General features: G+C 51.2%; 2 protein-coding genes across 9 annotated transcripts in view; both read left to right on the forward strand.

The window, feature by feature from the left end:
• LOC115534123 (sine oculis-binding protein homolog B) overlaps window positions 1–13,870 on the forward strand; it is a 16,267-nt gene extending 2,397 nt beyond the window's left edge. Inside the window, exons 1-7 of one of the 3 annotated variants that reach the window (XM_030344806.1) lie at window positions 640–829; window positions 1,617–1,746; window positions 1,992–2,186; window positions 3,459–3,610; window positions 5,456–5,551; window positions 5,832–7,934; window positions 10,870–13,870. In XM_030344806.1, coding sequence (XP_030200666.1) covers window positions 1,635–1,746; window positions 1,992–2,186; window positions 3,459–3,610; window positions 5,456–5,551; window positions 5,832–7,916 — 2,640 coding nt within the window. In that variant the 5' untranslated portion in view covers window positions 640–829; window positions 1,617–1,634 and the 3' untranslated portion in view covers window positions 7,917–7,934; window positions 10,870–13,870. Of the gene's footprint in view, window positions 1–639; window positions 830–1,616; window positions 1,747–1,991; window positions 2,187–3,458; window positions 3,611–5,455; window positions 5,552–5,831; window positions 7,935–10,869 lie in introns of those variants that run through there. The other 2 variants (XM_030344805.1, XM_030344804.1) reach the window with 2 other exon arrangements.
• A 385-nt stretch (window positions 13,871–14,255) lies between these two features.
• Window positions 14,256–16,411, forward strand: part of LOC115534124 (rho-associated protein kinase 2) — a 38,630-nt gene continuing 36,474 nt past the window's right edge. For 2 of the 6 annotated variants that reach the window (XM_030344808.1, XM_030344807.1), the window contains exon 1: window positions 14,256–14,955. In XM_030344808.1, the coding sequence (XP_030200668.1) occupies window positions 14,857–14,955 (99 nt within the window). In that variant the 5' untranslated portion in view covers window positions 14,256–14,856. The remainder of the gene's footprint in view (window positions 14,956–16,411) is intronic. The other 4 variants (XR_003974287.1, XR_003974288.1, XM_030344809.1 and 1 more) reach the window with 3 other exon arrangements.

The raw sequence follows: 16,411 nt of genomic DNA on the forward strand, positions 1-16,411 counted from the left end.
ACACACACACACACACACACACACACACACTCATCCACGCACAAAGACACACACACGCTCAGAGTAGAGAGCTGTTCTGCACAGAGCACCAAGGCAATACAGTGTGTATCAGAGGTTGAGGGGCTGGGTGGTGGGGGGGGGGATGGGCGGACCACGACTACTACCTCCACCTCCCCCACCACCACCTCCACCTCCACCTCCACCTCCACCTCCACCACCGCCACCTCCACCAGACAAGCACCATATAGCAGAGAGCGGCCGGTCTGGCAAGGGAGGTAACCCGAGCAGCCGCTCTGTGTCGGGTGTCAGCCCGCTGGAAGGTGCTGGTCCAGAGTGGTTGGGGGGGGGGGGAGAGGGGGAGAGAGGGGGAGAGGGGGAGAGAGGGGGGAAAAGTGACATGGAAAGGGTGGAGAGACAGTGGGCCGCTGGAGAAACAGGCAGAGAGAGAGAGAGAGAGAGAGAGAGAGAGAGAGAGAGAGAGAGAGAGAGAGAGAGAGAGAGAGAGAGAGAGAGAGAGCGAGAGAGAGAGAGAGAGAGAGAGAGAGAGAGAGAGAGAGAGAGAGAGAGAGAGAGAGGGAGAGAGAGAGAGAGAGAGAGAGAGAGAGAGAGAGAGAGAGAGCGAGAGAGAGCGGGACGGAGAGAGAGAGAGAGAGAGAGGACATTGGAGGGGGGAGGCGGGGGAGAGAGAGAGAGAGGGAGAGAGAGAAGAGCACGGCATTTCCGAGAACCGTGGGACCTCGTCGGCGGTGTAGGATGTCCCGCTCTGATTTCTGCTCGTTCCGGGTCGGGTTTCTCCTCCAATCCGGTTCTGCCAAAGCCACAGAGAGAGGTGGGTGGACGAAGAGAGAGACCTTTGTGTTGTGTTTTCGTTTTTTTTTCATCTGGTCGTAATAATAATAAAAAAAAAAAAGGACCTCACATCCCATCTGTGTGGAGAGACAGTTTTCCTTTTGCTCTTTTTTTTTCCCAATTAAAGGAGATAAACAAAGGATGATTCATGAATTTCATATTGGTGTTAGGTTTTTAAACCTTTCCGTCTCCGATTTAGCGAGAGTAAACAACTGGGAACACATCATGGAAAAAGCGTCATACTGTACGCCACTATGCCCGTATTCATTTCTGTCCGCTGGGGCCGCAGTTAACTTAAGAATCCCCCGCTTTCATTCAGAGGAGGGAAAGAGGCTGGTTGATGTTTTAAAAGGTAATGGGGGGGGAAGTAATTACACACACACACACGCACCCACACTCACACACACACATTCTCATACACACACATACAAACACACACTCTCCTACTCACACACACACACACACACACACACACACACACTCACACACACACACACACACACGCACACACACACACACACACGCACGCACGCACACACACACACAGACACACACACACACACACACACACACACACACACACACACACACACACACACACACACACACACACACACACACGGAGACACACAGCTCATCCTCAATGTAAGGTCACAATTTCCTATTTGCAGTCCCCTGGTATTGAATGACAATGAGTTCAGTTGTTGTAACGGGGTGTAACGTGTTTGTGTGTGCGTGCGCGGGTGTGTGCGTGCGTGTATGTCCAGACGTTCGCTGAGAGCACCATGAACGAGCTCCTGGGCTGGTACGGCTATGACAAGGTGGAGCTCCGCGACTCAGAGGCCAGCGAGATCCGGAACTACAGGGAGCGACGGCAGCATGTGTCCGTGCTAAAGGGTAAGGGTCCCCATGCACCACAGCCACAGGTACGGCCTGCGGGGAAGGCCCAGGTCAGCACGGTGGGCCGAGGCCGCCCTCGCCTCCGTAACACAGGTCCAGCAGGTTCACACGCACTCCGATGTGTTACAGTTGGATAACATGACACGGTGACGCAGCCCAGGTTGTGTTTCATACGTCGCGTCGCTTCTTCTGTGCGATACTTCCCTGCGATAAGAACTTGTGTATTGTATTTCTTCTTCCAGAAAACTCATTGCCAAAACCCAAAGGCGCGGAGAGCGAGGCGGGCCACTCGGTGCTGGCCATGAAGAGTGGCGAGAGAGAGTCGACCAGCATGCCCTGCTCCTCCTCCTCATCTTCCTCACCAAGCTCATCCCTGACCAGCCACAAAGAACACAAGAGTGCCCCGGTCATCGTTCCCCTCATAAAGCCCTCTGCAGGTAGGTCCTCTGGGATCCGGCAGTGCTGATGTTTTGTAGCACTGCTCCGAGAGGGAGACAGCTCAGAGCCAGGGCCTTGAGTCCTCCTGACCATAGGACCTCACTGCTAGGATCAGTCTGGAGCTCGAGCTTTCCTCCCTCTATCTCAGTGGGCGGGAGACCTCGCCTTTACAGACAATCTCCTTCCGGCCATCAACGTGAAAAAACTTGTGACGCCCTCAGTGTGGGCTATCAGTTGATACACGGATAAAAAAGAAAGGCGAAAAATCTATTTTCTCCTGACAAAATCCGCTAGTGCATACTCTTGTTTAATAGTTCAGAAACAAATGCACTTATGGCTGTGTTTACTCTACTAATGTTAACGTGACCTCTAATTAAGTCAGGAGAAACCAATGATGTTTGGCAAGTGGTCTTTGATTGGCACTTTCATTGATTGGCCCGTTTACGTCACTAACTACCCCACAGTCCCTGATTGGCCCAAATACATTGACCTTTTGGGAAATTGATCGGTGCCTTGAGATCCAGACTGATCTGTGTAGTGAGAATGGGAGGTCACGTGACCAGAATCTCCTCCAGGCAAACAGAGGATAGTCCAGAGTCCAACAAGTGGAGTGGGTTGTTTGTTTCACGCCTTCCTGTTTAGTTGTTGAGATTTGTGACAGTGGATGAAGCCTTCAGAAGCAGATTTTAATCAGTATTTCTCTACATCTGCTGGGATGGAAACCTTAAGAAACACCTGTTCCAGGTTAAGCTGGTGATGGACAAGATGTTTAAGGTTGTATCAACTTCAGGAAAAGTGTACTAGCACTGGAATAGTTAATTTTTGCTGTGAGACAATCACATGCCTACAGATCTCCGCTTCCAGTGACATGATTGGTCTAAACAAATTAGAAGCGAAAGAAGGTGAAACTCCCTGTTCACCCAGATTAGAACTAGTCTGCTATTGAGACTAGCAGTTGGGCGACCACAGACACCTGACAGTTACACCTGTCACTAGCAGCAAGTAGCATTAGCTCGTATCGACAACACTTACGCATGCTGTGGGTTGACCCATGGCTTATGAGCCTGCTTACATCCTAACATTAAAATGATCATTAATCAGTCAACACTCAACACTAGAGAACCATACAACCAGCTCCTGAAAAGGTGAGGCGGTTTGGACGACGATGTTGACAATGATGACAATGACGATGATGACAATGATGATGATGCCAATGACGATGCTGATCGCCATGATGTTGAGGCCTCCCCCCCCCCTCTCCCCCTGTTCAGTGGAGGATGTGCAGAACGTGCAGATCGTATGTGTGTGGTGCCAGAAGGAGGGCGTGAAGCGCTACTCCCTCTGCATGGGCTCCGAGCTCAAGAGCTTCTGCAGCGAGAAGTGCTTTGCCGCCTGCCGACGGGCCTACTTCAAACGCAACAAGGTCAGCCTCCCCGTATTGATATGTGTACACGCTTTGGCTTCATCTGAATAATACAATTGCATATTTAATCATACTCATCGATCACCAGTGAACACTCCCATGAATCCCAGCCTTCTCCGATGACAGGGCTGCTCTCCGTCGATCGGTTATCGACGTCCCTTGGGTTCCTTATTGTTTGTTTGTGTGGACTTCTATTGATCACTTTCCGAATCGTCACCAGCCCATATTTATCATCATGCCCCCCGCCCCCCCCCACCACCATCCCCACACCTAGAGGGCCGTCACTGCTGCCGCTTGCAGTGATTTAGTGATGCAGGCAATATGGGTAAGCCTTATTATCTTATCTTAGATATGGTAGCCGTTATCCTAGCATAGCCTCGGATGTAGTAGACCCTCCCAGGAATAGTGCTTTTTTGGGGATGGAATAATTGCAATAATTATTTTGACTCTGGCGATGTTTGACGGGATGTTTGACTTCTTTATATAGCGTTACACACACTCTCACAAACACACACACAGAGCCAAACGCACACACACACACACACACACACACACACACACACACACACACACACACACACACACACACACACACACACACACACACACACACACACTCTAATGTATACTAATCTGGGGCAGTTTACTTAATAAATCCAACTCTATCAGAGTAACTAAACGTACATTAACCGATGGCGTAGGTGAAGTCATGCTGCATGAGGTCCACTTACAGGAATGCCTGAGAACACACATTCTGTTTTTATAATAGGGGCCGGATAGTGCGGGGACGGTGGGAGGAGGGAGGTCAAAGTTCCCAGAGGACACCCAGTATCGGTTTCGTCTTAATGGAGCTGGGGCCCGGTCATTAAGCGGCTCCGGGTCTGGAGCTGTGGGGAGGAGCGTCTTCGATACATGTGACCACCATTTCTCACCTTCCATTACGGCAGGAAAAGCCCCCTCTTTAGACATGCGGGGTGACAGGCCCGGGATATCGCCTTTCAGCCCAGCCTTGTTGTCCGCGACCACACTTGCTTTCATTCACACGGCAAACTGGGACAAAAGAAGGGGTTAGGTTTGGGACGAAAGGTTGTCTGTGTGAATGTGTGTGTGTGTGTGTGTGTGTGTGTGTGTGTGTGTGTCTGTGTGTGTGAAGGGGGGGGGGGGGGTGGACGGCGTTCAACAAGCCTTGTAGCTCTGTTTATGGCAGGTGGGTGTGAGGGGGCTTGAGATGGAGAGCGAGGTTCCACCAGCGGCTCGTCCCTGCTTGTGTGAGAGAGTAAGGGCAGGGGGGGCCTGAAGTGAGGTGTCCACTTTCAGTGCATACCTTACCTGCAGCTGCCTCATGTTTCGTAACCAAACACGGCTCAATGGGCCGGGGAGAGGGGTTAGAGTGCGCTCCGATCGCCGCTCCGATCGCCTTTCACAAATCAAGAGGAATTTCCTACATTAATATCGGCAGAGTCGCACACAATATGACAATTCATCATCTATCATTATCTCCCCGGCGCAGTTGTGGAAGCCTATCTGTTTCACAACACAGTGACTTCCCTCCCCGTCCCCAACCCTTTTGTTTGTGTGTGACCTTAAATCTTCGGTTCCACCAGGTTCATGCCGTTTATAAGTTTGCCCGCCAGCCAAGTCAACCGAGGCTATTTTTGGTCCGGTTATATGAGAAGCTTAAATTTGTTTTAATGACCACAGAATGATTCCATTATGGCAATTTGATTTAAATGCAGCGAGGCTACTTCAACATAAATCAACGGTTTAATCACTCAGAATGAGTGGAAAAAGAGTTTGCTGTGGGCGTCATTCTATGATTTATTTGTATTTCTTTCCTTCTGTCAGGCCAGAGATGAAGATGTTAACGCAGACACGTCTCCCCAGCATCCACACTCCGAAGACTCCCCGAGACTAGTGCTGAAAATGAACAGTACTGTCAGGGTAAGAACCACTTTATTGAAAATACTGTGTTTGAAGAGTCCAGGGCAAGCACAGCTTCAAACTGTACTTTTTCATGACATGAAGATAGATAGTTGATAGCAGAAGGTACAGCAAGGGCTCTTCCCTCTTGGCTCTGTACAATATTAATGTATACCATGTGATAATGTCAATCATACCCTATAGTACTGTATGTATACTATTTAGACTCTCTTCTGTGTCAATACTCAAATAAATTCAAGGTAGTTATGGTAACGGCTTTGTTTTCCCCTCTCGACCCTAGCCTCCGCAGTCTCTCTCCCCCGCGTCGCAGGTCTGCGATTGGTGCAAGCACGTCCGCCACACCAAGGAGTACCTGGACTTTGGCTCCGGAGAGGAGAGGCTCCAGTTCTGCAGCACCAAGTGTCTGAACCAGTACAAGATGGACGTCTTCTACCGGGAGGCCCGTGCGGCCCTTACCAGCACCCCTTCCTCCAGCTCCAGCCCGGGCCGGAGCGGCCAAGAGGGGCGGTCCGACAGCGGGCCAAAACTGCTCACTCCCGAGTCCTGGAGCAGCGGCGGCGGCGGCGGCGGCGGCGGTGGCGGCGGCCACGGTGGTGTGGGAGACCTCCGCCACAGAACCCGGTCGCCTAAAGGCCACACGCCTAGCCACGCCTCGGCGGCGTCCAGCTCCGTGTCGCCCTCCGAGGCGTCCTCCTCCTCCTCCTCCAAGGTGCCTGTCTCGGGGCTGAGGCTCCTGGAAAGGCCCATGTCCCACCCCCCCCCGGCCCCCCCTCAGACCGCCGAGGGGATGCCTCATCGACCTCCCCATCCTCACCCTCACCCTAACTCTCACCCCCACCCTCACCAGCGCTCAGTTCTGGACCACCCTCCGATGCCCCCCATGCCGATGCCCTTCATCAGACCGCCGCTCCACGCTCAGGGCCTGAAAAGCCCCCTCTCCCACCACCCCAGACACCCGGGCCCCCCGTCCAGCCCTATCCATCGAGCCCCCCACTCCCCCCACCCCCACATGCAGCCCCCCCCGGTAGCCCCCGTCAACCCCCCCGGGCTGATGCATCCTTTCCTAGGGGCCTACTTCCCCGGCCTGCACTCCCCGCCCATCAACATGATGCCCCGAGGACCCGTGCCCATGCACCCCATGATGAACTTTGGTATTCCCTCCTTCAGCCCTCTCCTGCCTCACCCCATGGTGCTGGTGCCTTACCCCGTCATAGTCCCGCTCCCTGTCCCCATCCCCATCCCCATCCCCTTCCCCTTCCCCGTCCCCTGCCCGGCCCAGGCCCCCACCGTGGAGAAGCCCAGCCACGGCGGGGTGATCCAGCCCGTGCCAGAGGACAGGAGCAGGGGCAGGGCCGCCAGACAGCCCTGCCCCCCCGGTTCTCCCAGCGACGCTCGGCAGCAAGCCCCCAGCACCTTGGTGCAAACACCCATGCACGGGGTCCCCTCCGCGCACAGGGACCCCAACACGAGGGGTACGGATTGGGTCAAATCCGAGCGACCCTTCCCTTCCCCGATATCCACGCCCCACAGCCAGTTGTCCTCGCCCTGTCGACGAAACAACGATTCCCCTTCCTCAGCCCCGGGACTAGAGGGCCTGATTGACTGTAAGTCGGACCAGCAGCAGAACCAGCAGCAGCAGCAGCAGCAGCAGCAGCAGCCAGAGCGTCAGGTCATCCAGAGAGTGCTTCAAAATACCCAGGTGAAACTGGAGCCCAGCACCAATGGAGCGGTGGACTTCTCTGGGCCAGGGGAGTCGGAGACTGGGCAGGGTACCAGACCAGGGCTCCATGACATCATCAGACCAGCGCCTCTTGTAAAGCACTCCTCTGCAGAGGACATTTCCTATCACCATCACAACACCGACGCCCCTCCCTCACACACCGCACCCAGCTCCAGAGGAAGCAGCCCTCCCTATGACTCCGCCTCCTTTGGCCTGACGACTCCGGACCACGGCCCAAACAGGGCGTCCCCGTCGTCCCCCGGACCCCCGTCTCCTCCAGGCCCTGAGCCCGTCCCGGCCCAGACACAAGCTCCGCCCACACAAGTGGCGCTCGGCGAGTTGGAGGCCATCAAAGAAAACAACTACTCGGCGGTGGGCGCCATCAGGGCGGACCGCCCAGCCGGCCAATCAGACGAGCCCGTGGCCGTGGTGGGGGAGGTGGGAGAGGACCCCCACGTCCCTGATGAGGACCATGCGTACGCTCTGCCGACGGCGCCAAAGACAGGGGGGGCCGCCACCCCTCTGCTGCTGCCCAAGCTGAGGGACAAGGGGGCGCTGCGTGGCGCCCCGACACTGGCCGCCGCGGCCGACACAGAGCCGGCGCTGAAGAGGCGCTGCCTGCGAATCCGGGATCAGAATAAGTAGAGGGCTGAGGTGAGACAGGTGAGGTGCGACACGGGTGGGCCTATGCATTGACCTGTGCCGGGGAACCACACACAGGGGTAGCTCATAACGTTAATGACGGCTCATGGCCATCTATGCTAGGAAATAACATTAAAAATAAAGATTCCTTGTTGTCCTTGCTGGGGTTCAGACATATTGAAATGGTATGTGTTCTATTATAAGCTGCAGCTGTTTTTACAGTGCTATTTGTACCGTGCTATCATACCAATTTAAGGGTCCATTGCTTGCTGAAGTCAAAGGATGGACCATTGTATCTTTCTTTCTTCTTCTATTCCTCACATAGTCGCAAGCGGACACACCGGATGACACCATAGTGTTTGCTAAAGGGCTTTGGGCTACAATGGAGGGATTTGTTGTCACAGGACCATATCGGATACTGTCGCAATTAGCACCAGGCTTTGGTAGACAGGGTACTGAGATGACAATCAATGGCTTATCTTAGATTTCTGGCTGTCATTGTGTTGTCCTGTGCTACCTAGTGCTCCGAGCAGGTAGAAGTGAAACCAACAATTATTTTTACATCCCATCTGATCTAGACCAAATTTGATCTTGGCCACATGCACACACCACACACACACACACACACACACACACACACACACACACACACACACACACACACACACACACACACACACACACACACACACACACACACACACACACACTCTCTCTCTCAAAGAGACCTCAGACACACATCCTCAGACGTAGGTTGAGCAGATCCACACGTCTCACAGTATGCATAGTACGGCCACCAAACAGCGTGGCGCCAAAGGGAGAGAGAAGCCTGGTAAGCTGGCAGTCCTGGGGGCTCTAGAGTTACAGGCAGGGGAAGGCGGTGGAGGGCACAGACAGCCACAGTCACTTTGATAGGGGATCATCTCACAGGGGCCTGAAAGTCACGATGCTTTGTTTGCATGGCAGACTGCATCATTGGTTCCGTTTGGCCTGCACACTTGAGAGAGAGAGAGAGAGAGAGAGAGAGGGAGAGAGAGAGGGAAAGAGAAAGTGAGAGGGAGTGAGAAAGGGAGAGAGAGTATAGGAGAGAGTTACAGAGAAAGCAGTTGTGTGAACTCCCACCTGAACGCGTAGACATGGTCAATGTTGAACCGGCACTGGCGGCCTTCGCTTTGTTTGCCTAGAACTTGCCATGCAAGACATCCCCCATGTCTGTGTGGTTGCCGTGGAGACCGAGGTGATGGTAAAGCAGACTGTAAGGCGCTGTGAATATGAGAGGCAGCCCCGGCCCGGGCGGCAGAGCTCTGGGGCTTCATTAGAGAACACAGCGGGGACTCCGGTTACACGCGTTACAATGACATGCTATTCTGGACGGGCCTCACTGCCATGTATGAGTTTAGGACTTTCCTCTGCGCCCCGCCACGCTCCGCTCTCGTCCCCTTTCTCCTCACTCACCACCACCGCTGTGTCGTGCCAACCAGACACGGTCGTTAGGGCAGAGCAGACTGCAGCCTCCCTGACTCTTGACCAATCAAAGGGCCTGCTTTAGTTTTCATTTCTCTCCTAATCGCTGGTCCAAATGAATCTAACATCACCCGCTGTTTCGTTGGCCCACTGGTATTTTGGCCATTGCAAGGTTGTGTTTCCATCGGACTGCGTGTGCTGGGATTAAACCAGTGATATTACCTGAAGAGGATTGGATTTCCCCACTGTCCTGCCTTCCTGATTTTCTACGAACCAGACCTTCAAGAGCCAGCGGGTCTTGTTACCACTGGCTGTATTTGAAAATGATGACTGTTGATAGAAAGGGAGAGCCCACATAACCTGTCACCTGATCCGCCTGACCGCGGCTCGGCCAAGATCTTAACTCGCCAGCAATTTAGACTTTTACCGTTAAAATAAGAAAAGGACGAGGGGTGGAAAAAGAGCACTCCACCATACGCAGTGTCATTCTGTTGTGGTTGCCTTAGTAACCAATACATATGAAGTAACAGTGTTCGGCCGATGTCTTGGAGCCAGATTTACATTGTCTGTAACGCGAGCTCCCGACAAGGTTGAGCAGCTTCGGTTGAGCTCGGGGCTGGGCGCCGCTGTCCCCTTCTTTTGCCCCTCTTGCTAAACTGTCCGTTGGATTTAATAAAAAAAAATACAATGAAAGAAATCTCCCACTTTGACAGAGTCAACAGCCAACTGCAGGATTTCACCTCAGGAAATAGCCTGTTCTATTTCTACTCTTTTTTCCTCTCTTTCTCCCCGGCTCAGCTTTCCCTGCCTTTATTTGGGATATTTTATAGCCTCATGTAACAGGATCCCACCACATGGGTATTCACTGAGCGTTTGAAAAATAAAACGCGATGGGACAGAGGGACTACAGAACCCTGGCTAGACCCTTCTGGGTTTTTTGCGAGTGTGTGTATGTGTGTGTGTGTGTGTGTGTGTGTGTGTGTGTGCGTGCGTGCGGGATTGTTTGTGCACGCCTTTCAGCGTGTCTGTTTACATTTAATATGAATGTTTGAATCAAAGTCTCTCTTTTTTGTACGGATGTGTGTGTGAGAGTGATAGAGAGAGGGAGAGGGAGAGGGAGAGGGAGTAAGGGGGAGAAAGAGAGAGCCAGATGTTCTTGGTTTGATTGTGCCCTATGCAACAGTTATGGGAGCGTTGACGTGCCTAAAAGCCTCCGTCTCACAGTGTTTATGCAGAATGGGCAGATTAGGGCCGGGGTGGACAGAGCGCGAGGGGGCCTGACACACGATACAGCAGAGATGGAAATTCTACAGGCTGGTCCGGGATCAATGACATCTCAACCCCCCTCCTCCCCATCCTCTCTCTCTCTCGCCCTCTCCCTCTCTATCTCTCTCCCTCTCTCTCTCTCTCTCTCTCTCTCTCTCTCTCTCCCCCCTCCCTCCCTCTCTCTCTCCCTCTCCCTCTCTCTCTCTCTCTCTCTCTCTCTCTCCAGTCTAATGAACAGACTCCCTGTGTTCAACACTGTACCGCGGTGCCGGAGCCAGAGACGTGTTTGCTGCTTGTGGACAACATCAGGGGGCCGGCGGCTGTAGCGCCACCCCCCGGCCCCCCGGCCCTCCAGCCCTGCAGCCCGGCCGACCCAGCATGGTGCCAACATCAACAGAAAAAAAACCCAGGAAGCCCCGCTTTATCGCCAATCTCCAAGCCCGCCAAGCCCCCCAAGTCGAGGCAAAGGGGCAGACCTGGAACAGGAGAGAGAGACAGGGCGAGCGACAGAGAGAGAGAGAACACGGGCATCGCCGTTCCAGCTTGTCTCGGACCAAAGAATAGATATTGACGGGGGGGGGGGACAGTGTGTGTCGTTCAGACAGTGTGTGATGGGGTGCATGATCCCCCCCCCCCTTCCCTACCCCCACCCCACCACCCCCCTTACCCAATGATGTGACCGTATGCCCTCAAGTGTGTCAGTGTGTGTGTGTGTGTGCGTGCGTGTGTGTGCGTGCATGTGTGTGCGTGTGTGTGTGTGTGTGTGTGTGTGTGTGTGTGTGTGTGCGTGTGTGTTTGCGTGTGTGTGTGCAGCGGCCAGCCAGATGCGTTCCCCACGCGTTCCTCCTCGGTGCGACGGCAGACAGGACTGGGACCAGCCTTGTGTGGTCTCCTCAGACGGAGGAGCCCGAACACGATCTCTTTCCAGGGGAAACGGTTTGTTTTCCCCCGGCCCTCGCTCGCACAAAGAGACACATTGTTCCTCCCGCCATATCCCACGCTGACTCCCCTCTCCAGGGCTTGGGTTACCTGGCCGACGGGCGCTCAGACTTCAGGAGCTTTTCTCTCCCCTTTTTTGTTTTCGTTTTTTGACCCCAAGCCAGGAATATCTCTGCCCACCGATGATCCCCCCCCCCCCTCCCCTTTTCTCCTGCCTCTCCCCTCCACCTCCCTCGTCTCCCCATCCTCCCCCAGCCCCACCATCTCGGACAGTCAAATTAAATAAGGGCAAATGATGTGACACACACACAGACATACACACACACACATCGAGGGTCCATCCTTTAACCTGTGCTGGGAGGCAGGGGAGATGTGGAGGCTGCAGTACCTCAGGGCGGTGCCCAGGCTGGTCTGAGACAGAGAGGGGGGAGGAGGGGGGAGGACGAGAGGGCCGTAGAGGCGGAGGACTGTGTTCTCAGAGAGATGCTCCTGCCCCTTTTCTGACACAACCACATGTCAAAGGATATCGACGGGCTGTGAGAACAGGTTTTCCAACCCCAAACAGTGTAAAGATGGACTGAGACCACTGGGTGGACTCAGACTAGAGAGTAGCCCCTTATACCAGTGTATGTGTGGCGTAACGAGACATCCTCAGAATGACTCAGATCAGCCAAAAACAGAGTTGAAGCCAAGAATTTACATTTAGATGACGACGTTTATAAATCGTTCATTGCTCTCGTTCAAGTGAAATTCACAAAGACCAACTCTGATTCTCGGTTTGTTGCGTTTGTGTCATAGGCTCAAATTAGGATTTTGGAAAACAGGCTGGTCATGTTACCGAACGCGGTATTATTTTCAAACGTCAAATGGCTGCCATATGCAGTGAGCAGTATTACTGATCTCCTTGGTGGGAACATCTCATGAGAATTTATTTAGAGTACATTTACCCATTTTATGATTTCTGTTAATTTGTTGTTGTGGTTTTGTCAATCATTACACAGATAATACTTTGACGCTATATTAACTTATGAATGGCATCTGTTGATATTTTAAACCGCCTTGACTCGTTTGTTTCGTTATTGTTTTTTGTAACATTTTTTGTTGTTGCTTTTTCAGTTGATGATTGTATTGTGCTGGTGCCTAAGCTTTTATCTTCTGTTGTCTACATGTTTGCTGTTTACCGTGTATCCACTAGGAGGCAGTGTTTGCCTTTAGAAATGTGCACCTTCCTACTTTCATCGTGTAGGTGCAATAGACTAGGCAACACTGCATTCAGTGCCAACTATTTGATTCGTACACCTATAAGATTGTGTAGGCCTACCAGCCCTTTTCACTCACCATAAGTGCATACTTGCTGCAATGTGTTATATTCATAATACCATATTTTGTGTTGACCAGTGCCTGATATAATATTAGCTGAATACAAAGTCAATGGGTTTAACTGTAAGATATATATAGGCAGCCTCTGTTTAATTATTTAGTACAACCCTTAGGCCTACACCTCGGAAGAGTTATCAGTGTGACCTCTATGCCTTCGTCGTAGAATAACGCCTAATTTGTCCTATATCTGCCATTGCAGAAACAGCATTCCAAAACAAATGCCAATTGTCTTTCTCTCTTTCTTTCATTCTCCATCTATTTTCTGAGTGAGTGAGTGAGTGAGTGAGTGAGTGAGTGAGTGAGTGAGTGAGTGAGTGAGTGAGTGAGTGAGTGAGTGAGTGTGTGTGTGTGTGTGTGTGTGTGTGTGTGTGTGTGTGTCTTTTCAATTTGCACAACCATGCCCAATCTTCCACCGGACATGATGTAAAAAATAGGTCCCGCTGTGACGGTGCTGTGCTGTGTCATCAGACTGGGCAGTGGACAGTGTCAACAACCTGTGTGACTAATGATAACGTCACTCCTTGCAAACAGCTGTTATTTCCCTCTGTGGTGGTCTTTAAACTTTTCAACACTAAGTCAGGACGAAATTTGATACCGTTTGCAAATGTCATTATTGTAACCTTTATTGACGCAATGGCTTCCCATATGCCACGTTTAGGCTATATTAAATGTTTTGACAATATAGGCCTACCTGCTGCCAGAAAATTAGACGCTGTTGTCATACTTTGTGGCCTATACTCGTGTGTTCAACTCTTTGTGTGGAAAAAAAGTGATTCAAATCATATTTAATCACTGGATTTGCCTTCAATTACATTTTCTTTTGTTGACACATTATGTGATCAGGCGATGGGGTGGAATACGGAACATGTGTGAAAATAAATAAAAAATATTCTAAGAGCAGAACATTACTTTATGTGTTATTATTTGGGTTGACAAAGGAACTTCTACAATTTATATCTACTATCTCACAGCATGCGGGCCTTAATTGCAATAAGATATCAATTACCACGTGACTGTAGGCACCATATAAACGTGCGCACAGAAGATAAAACGGGACAGATATGTTCTCACTTTGAGATGACGCTGGGAACGCTCACGACACGAATGGCTCCGTCATGAGTCATGACTCCGTTTAAAACCGTCCCGCTTGTACTCATATAATAAATCAAAGTGACTTCTGATGTTCGCTACACATAAGCACGGCTGTCATTGGCTCCGGGGCAGTAATAATAATCTATGTTTAGACCTTGATCACATCGCGGCCAGCAAGTGCGACCTGTCAGCATTCCGCAGATACTGAGAGTCGCTCGGGTCTGACGGTAAGAGAGATCAGGGAGATAAGAGGAGGAATTCCTGCTGTTCCAGCCTCCCTCCAGCGGGGGCTTGTGGGTAGAGGAGGCTTGTTGTGTGGGGTAGTATCGGGGGACAAGGTGGTTACCAGACCCAGCGCGATATAATAGCGAATTATATGGCGAGAATAATAGATAATTGTTTCGAAAGACTCATCGAAATCAAACCATTCCCTCTGGAGTTTGACTTAGTTTAGGTTGAGTTTACAACACGGTGTTTTACCGTCGCTATTACAGGTTTAAAACCTGACCGCCGGAAGAGCCTCGCTGTGGCGCACCTGAACGAGCTGTGGTGCTCGCGCGCTGGTCCGCGTGCTCGACCCGCTCCCTTTAACTCTCGTACAACTTCTGTTAGCGCAGCAAAGAAAAGCAGACCTCAGGAAATTCTCGTTTCAATCATTAACCAGATAGTCCAGACACAACGCTCTCTACGCAGCTGTCTACAGAGGGACATGTTCTCTCTGAGACCGCTAGACTGGTAGGAGCTCTCGACACCACTACAGGTGCCTTCCTTCTCCCCCGAGTCGAAGGAGACACTGCCCTGCATGATGTTTGGAGCGGAGAGGAGGCTGGAGAACCGGCTGAAGAAGCTGGAGGCCATGATGAGGGACCCCAAGTCGGTACTCAATCTGGAGACCATGTTGGTAAGTTTGGAACAACACATTGCTCTCTGCGGGAGGCTTTGTCTCACCGAGAGTATCTATTGAATGTTGGCGTTTCTAAGACAATGGAGTTAAATTGTGTGCTCTGAATCTTTACCTGTGGCTCAGGAGGTAGAGTGGGTTGGCTGGTAACCGGGAGGTTGCTAGTTCGATCCCCGTCTTCTCCTAGCTGGCCCTGAGCCAAACGCCTCACCCTGACTGCTCCTGACGAGCTGTCTGTCGCCTTGCATGATTGAAACCGCCGACGGCGTGTGAATGCGTGCATGAATGTCAGACCGAACCCAAATAAATGGACAGGTAGCTAGCTGAATACTTTAGCGTTGTTGCATTGCAATGAATGACGGGCTCACTTCACGCTATTGATGGTTAGGTCGGGACCACCCGGCAGGTGCGCTCTCCCTGCCAGCCCCCCTGGAACCCCCCTGCAGGTGGGCTCTCCCTGCCATCCCCCCTGCACTTTTTTGACAAGAACTATTTCAGCACCAAACAAACCACCATGATTAACTGGGATGCAGTCACTTTTTGCTCCTTATCTGCCACACAATCTCAGGAGAGACGTGTCCGGGGTCTCTACATCATGTCGATTGTTGCCACACAGGACATATATGATGTAGGATACACACTTGAGGACTCACAGTCACTTCTCCACCACTGTAATTAGGGCCTACCACTTGTGAAGTACGCTGTTCTACCACAATCCAATAATACCGTTTGTGAAAACACTATCTAGACTGGTAAAACATGATTTTCTGGAGGAAAAAGTGTTTTGCTAATCCTATTCATTCATTCTCAACACCCCCCCCCCCCCTTCCCATGTATAATGATATATCTTCCAGTTTGTGTTAAGTAATACACTATCACCATTATAGGGATTTCCCCAACAAAGGGCTGTATTCAATATCGTATATTCTTTGACTATAGTTTGACTATTGATCTAGCAGCAAGGCTTACTCACACCACACAACAATACACATATCTAATAGCCTTTCCATTACTAGAGTAAGTATAATTCGTATGAGTACAGTCCTTTTAGCGAAGTAATGTTTCAGATTAATGACAAATTATGAGCCATGCAAAACAGGGCTAACATTGCTAGTGTTGAAGATTTTATTTAGCAGTGGTAGGTGAGAACTAGCAAAGAAGAAAGATTACACTTTTACTAAAGCACCTTTAGTAATGGAACAAGGAAGTGGTTACTTATTTCACAAGTGGGTATAACGTATTGAATGATTTGATCTGTTCATGATTACTGCTTACATGTATGCTTACAAGTAAAACAAGCAGTGTTAGGTGCTGGGCTAGGAAGAAAAGGAGATTGGCATACAGGCTGGGCTATAGGATGTTTCCAGAAGAGGGAAGTGTACTGTTTCCAAATGGTTATTATGGGGTTAATGATCCAAAAATAAATAATCCCTTCAGGCCTTGTTACATGTGGTGA

This window comes from Gadus morhua, chromosome 21, assembly GCF_902167405.1.
Source record: "Gadus morhua chromosome 21, gadMor3.0, whole genome shotgun sequence".
In the NCBI taxonomy this organism is placed as follows: Eukaryota; Metazoa; Chordata; class Actinopteri; order Gadiformes; family Gadidae; genus Gadus; species Gadus morhua.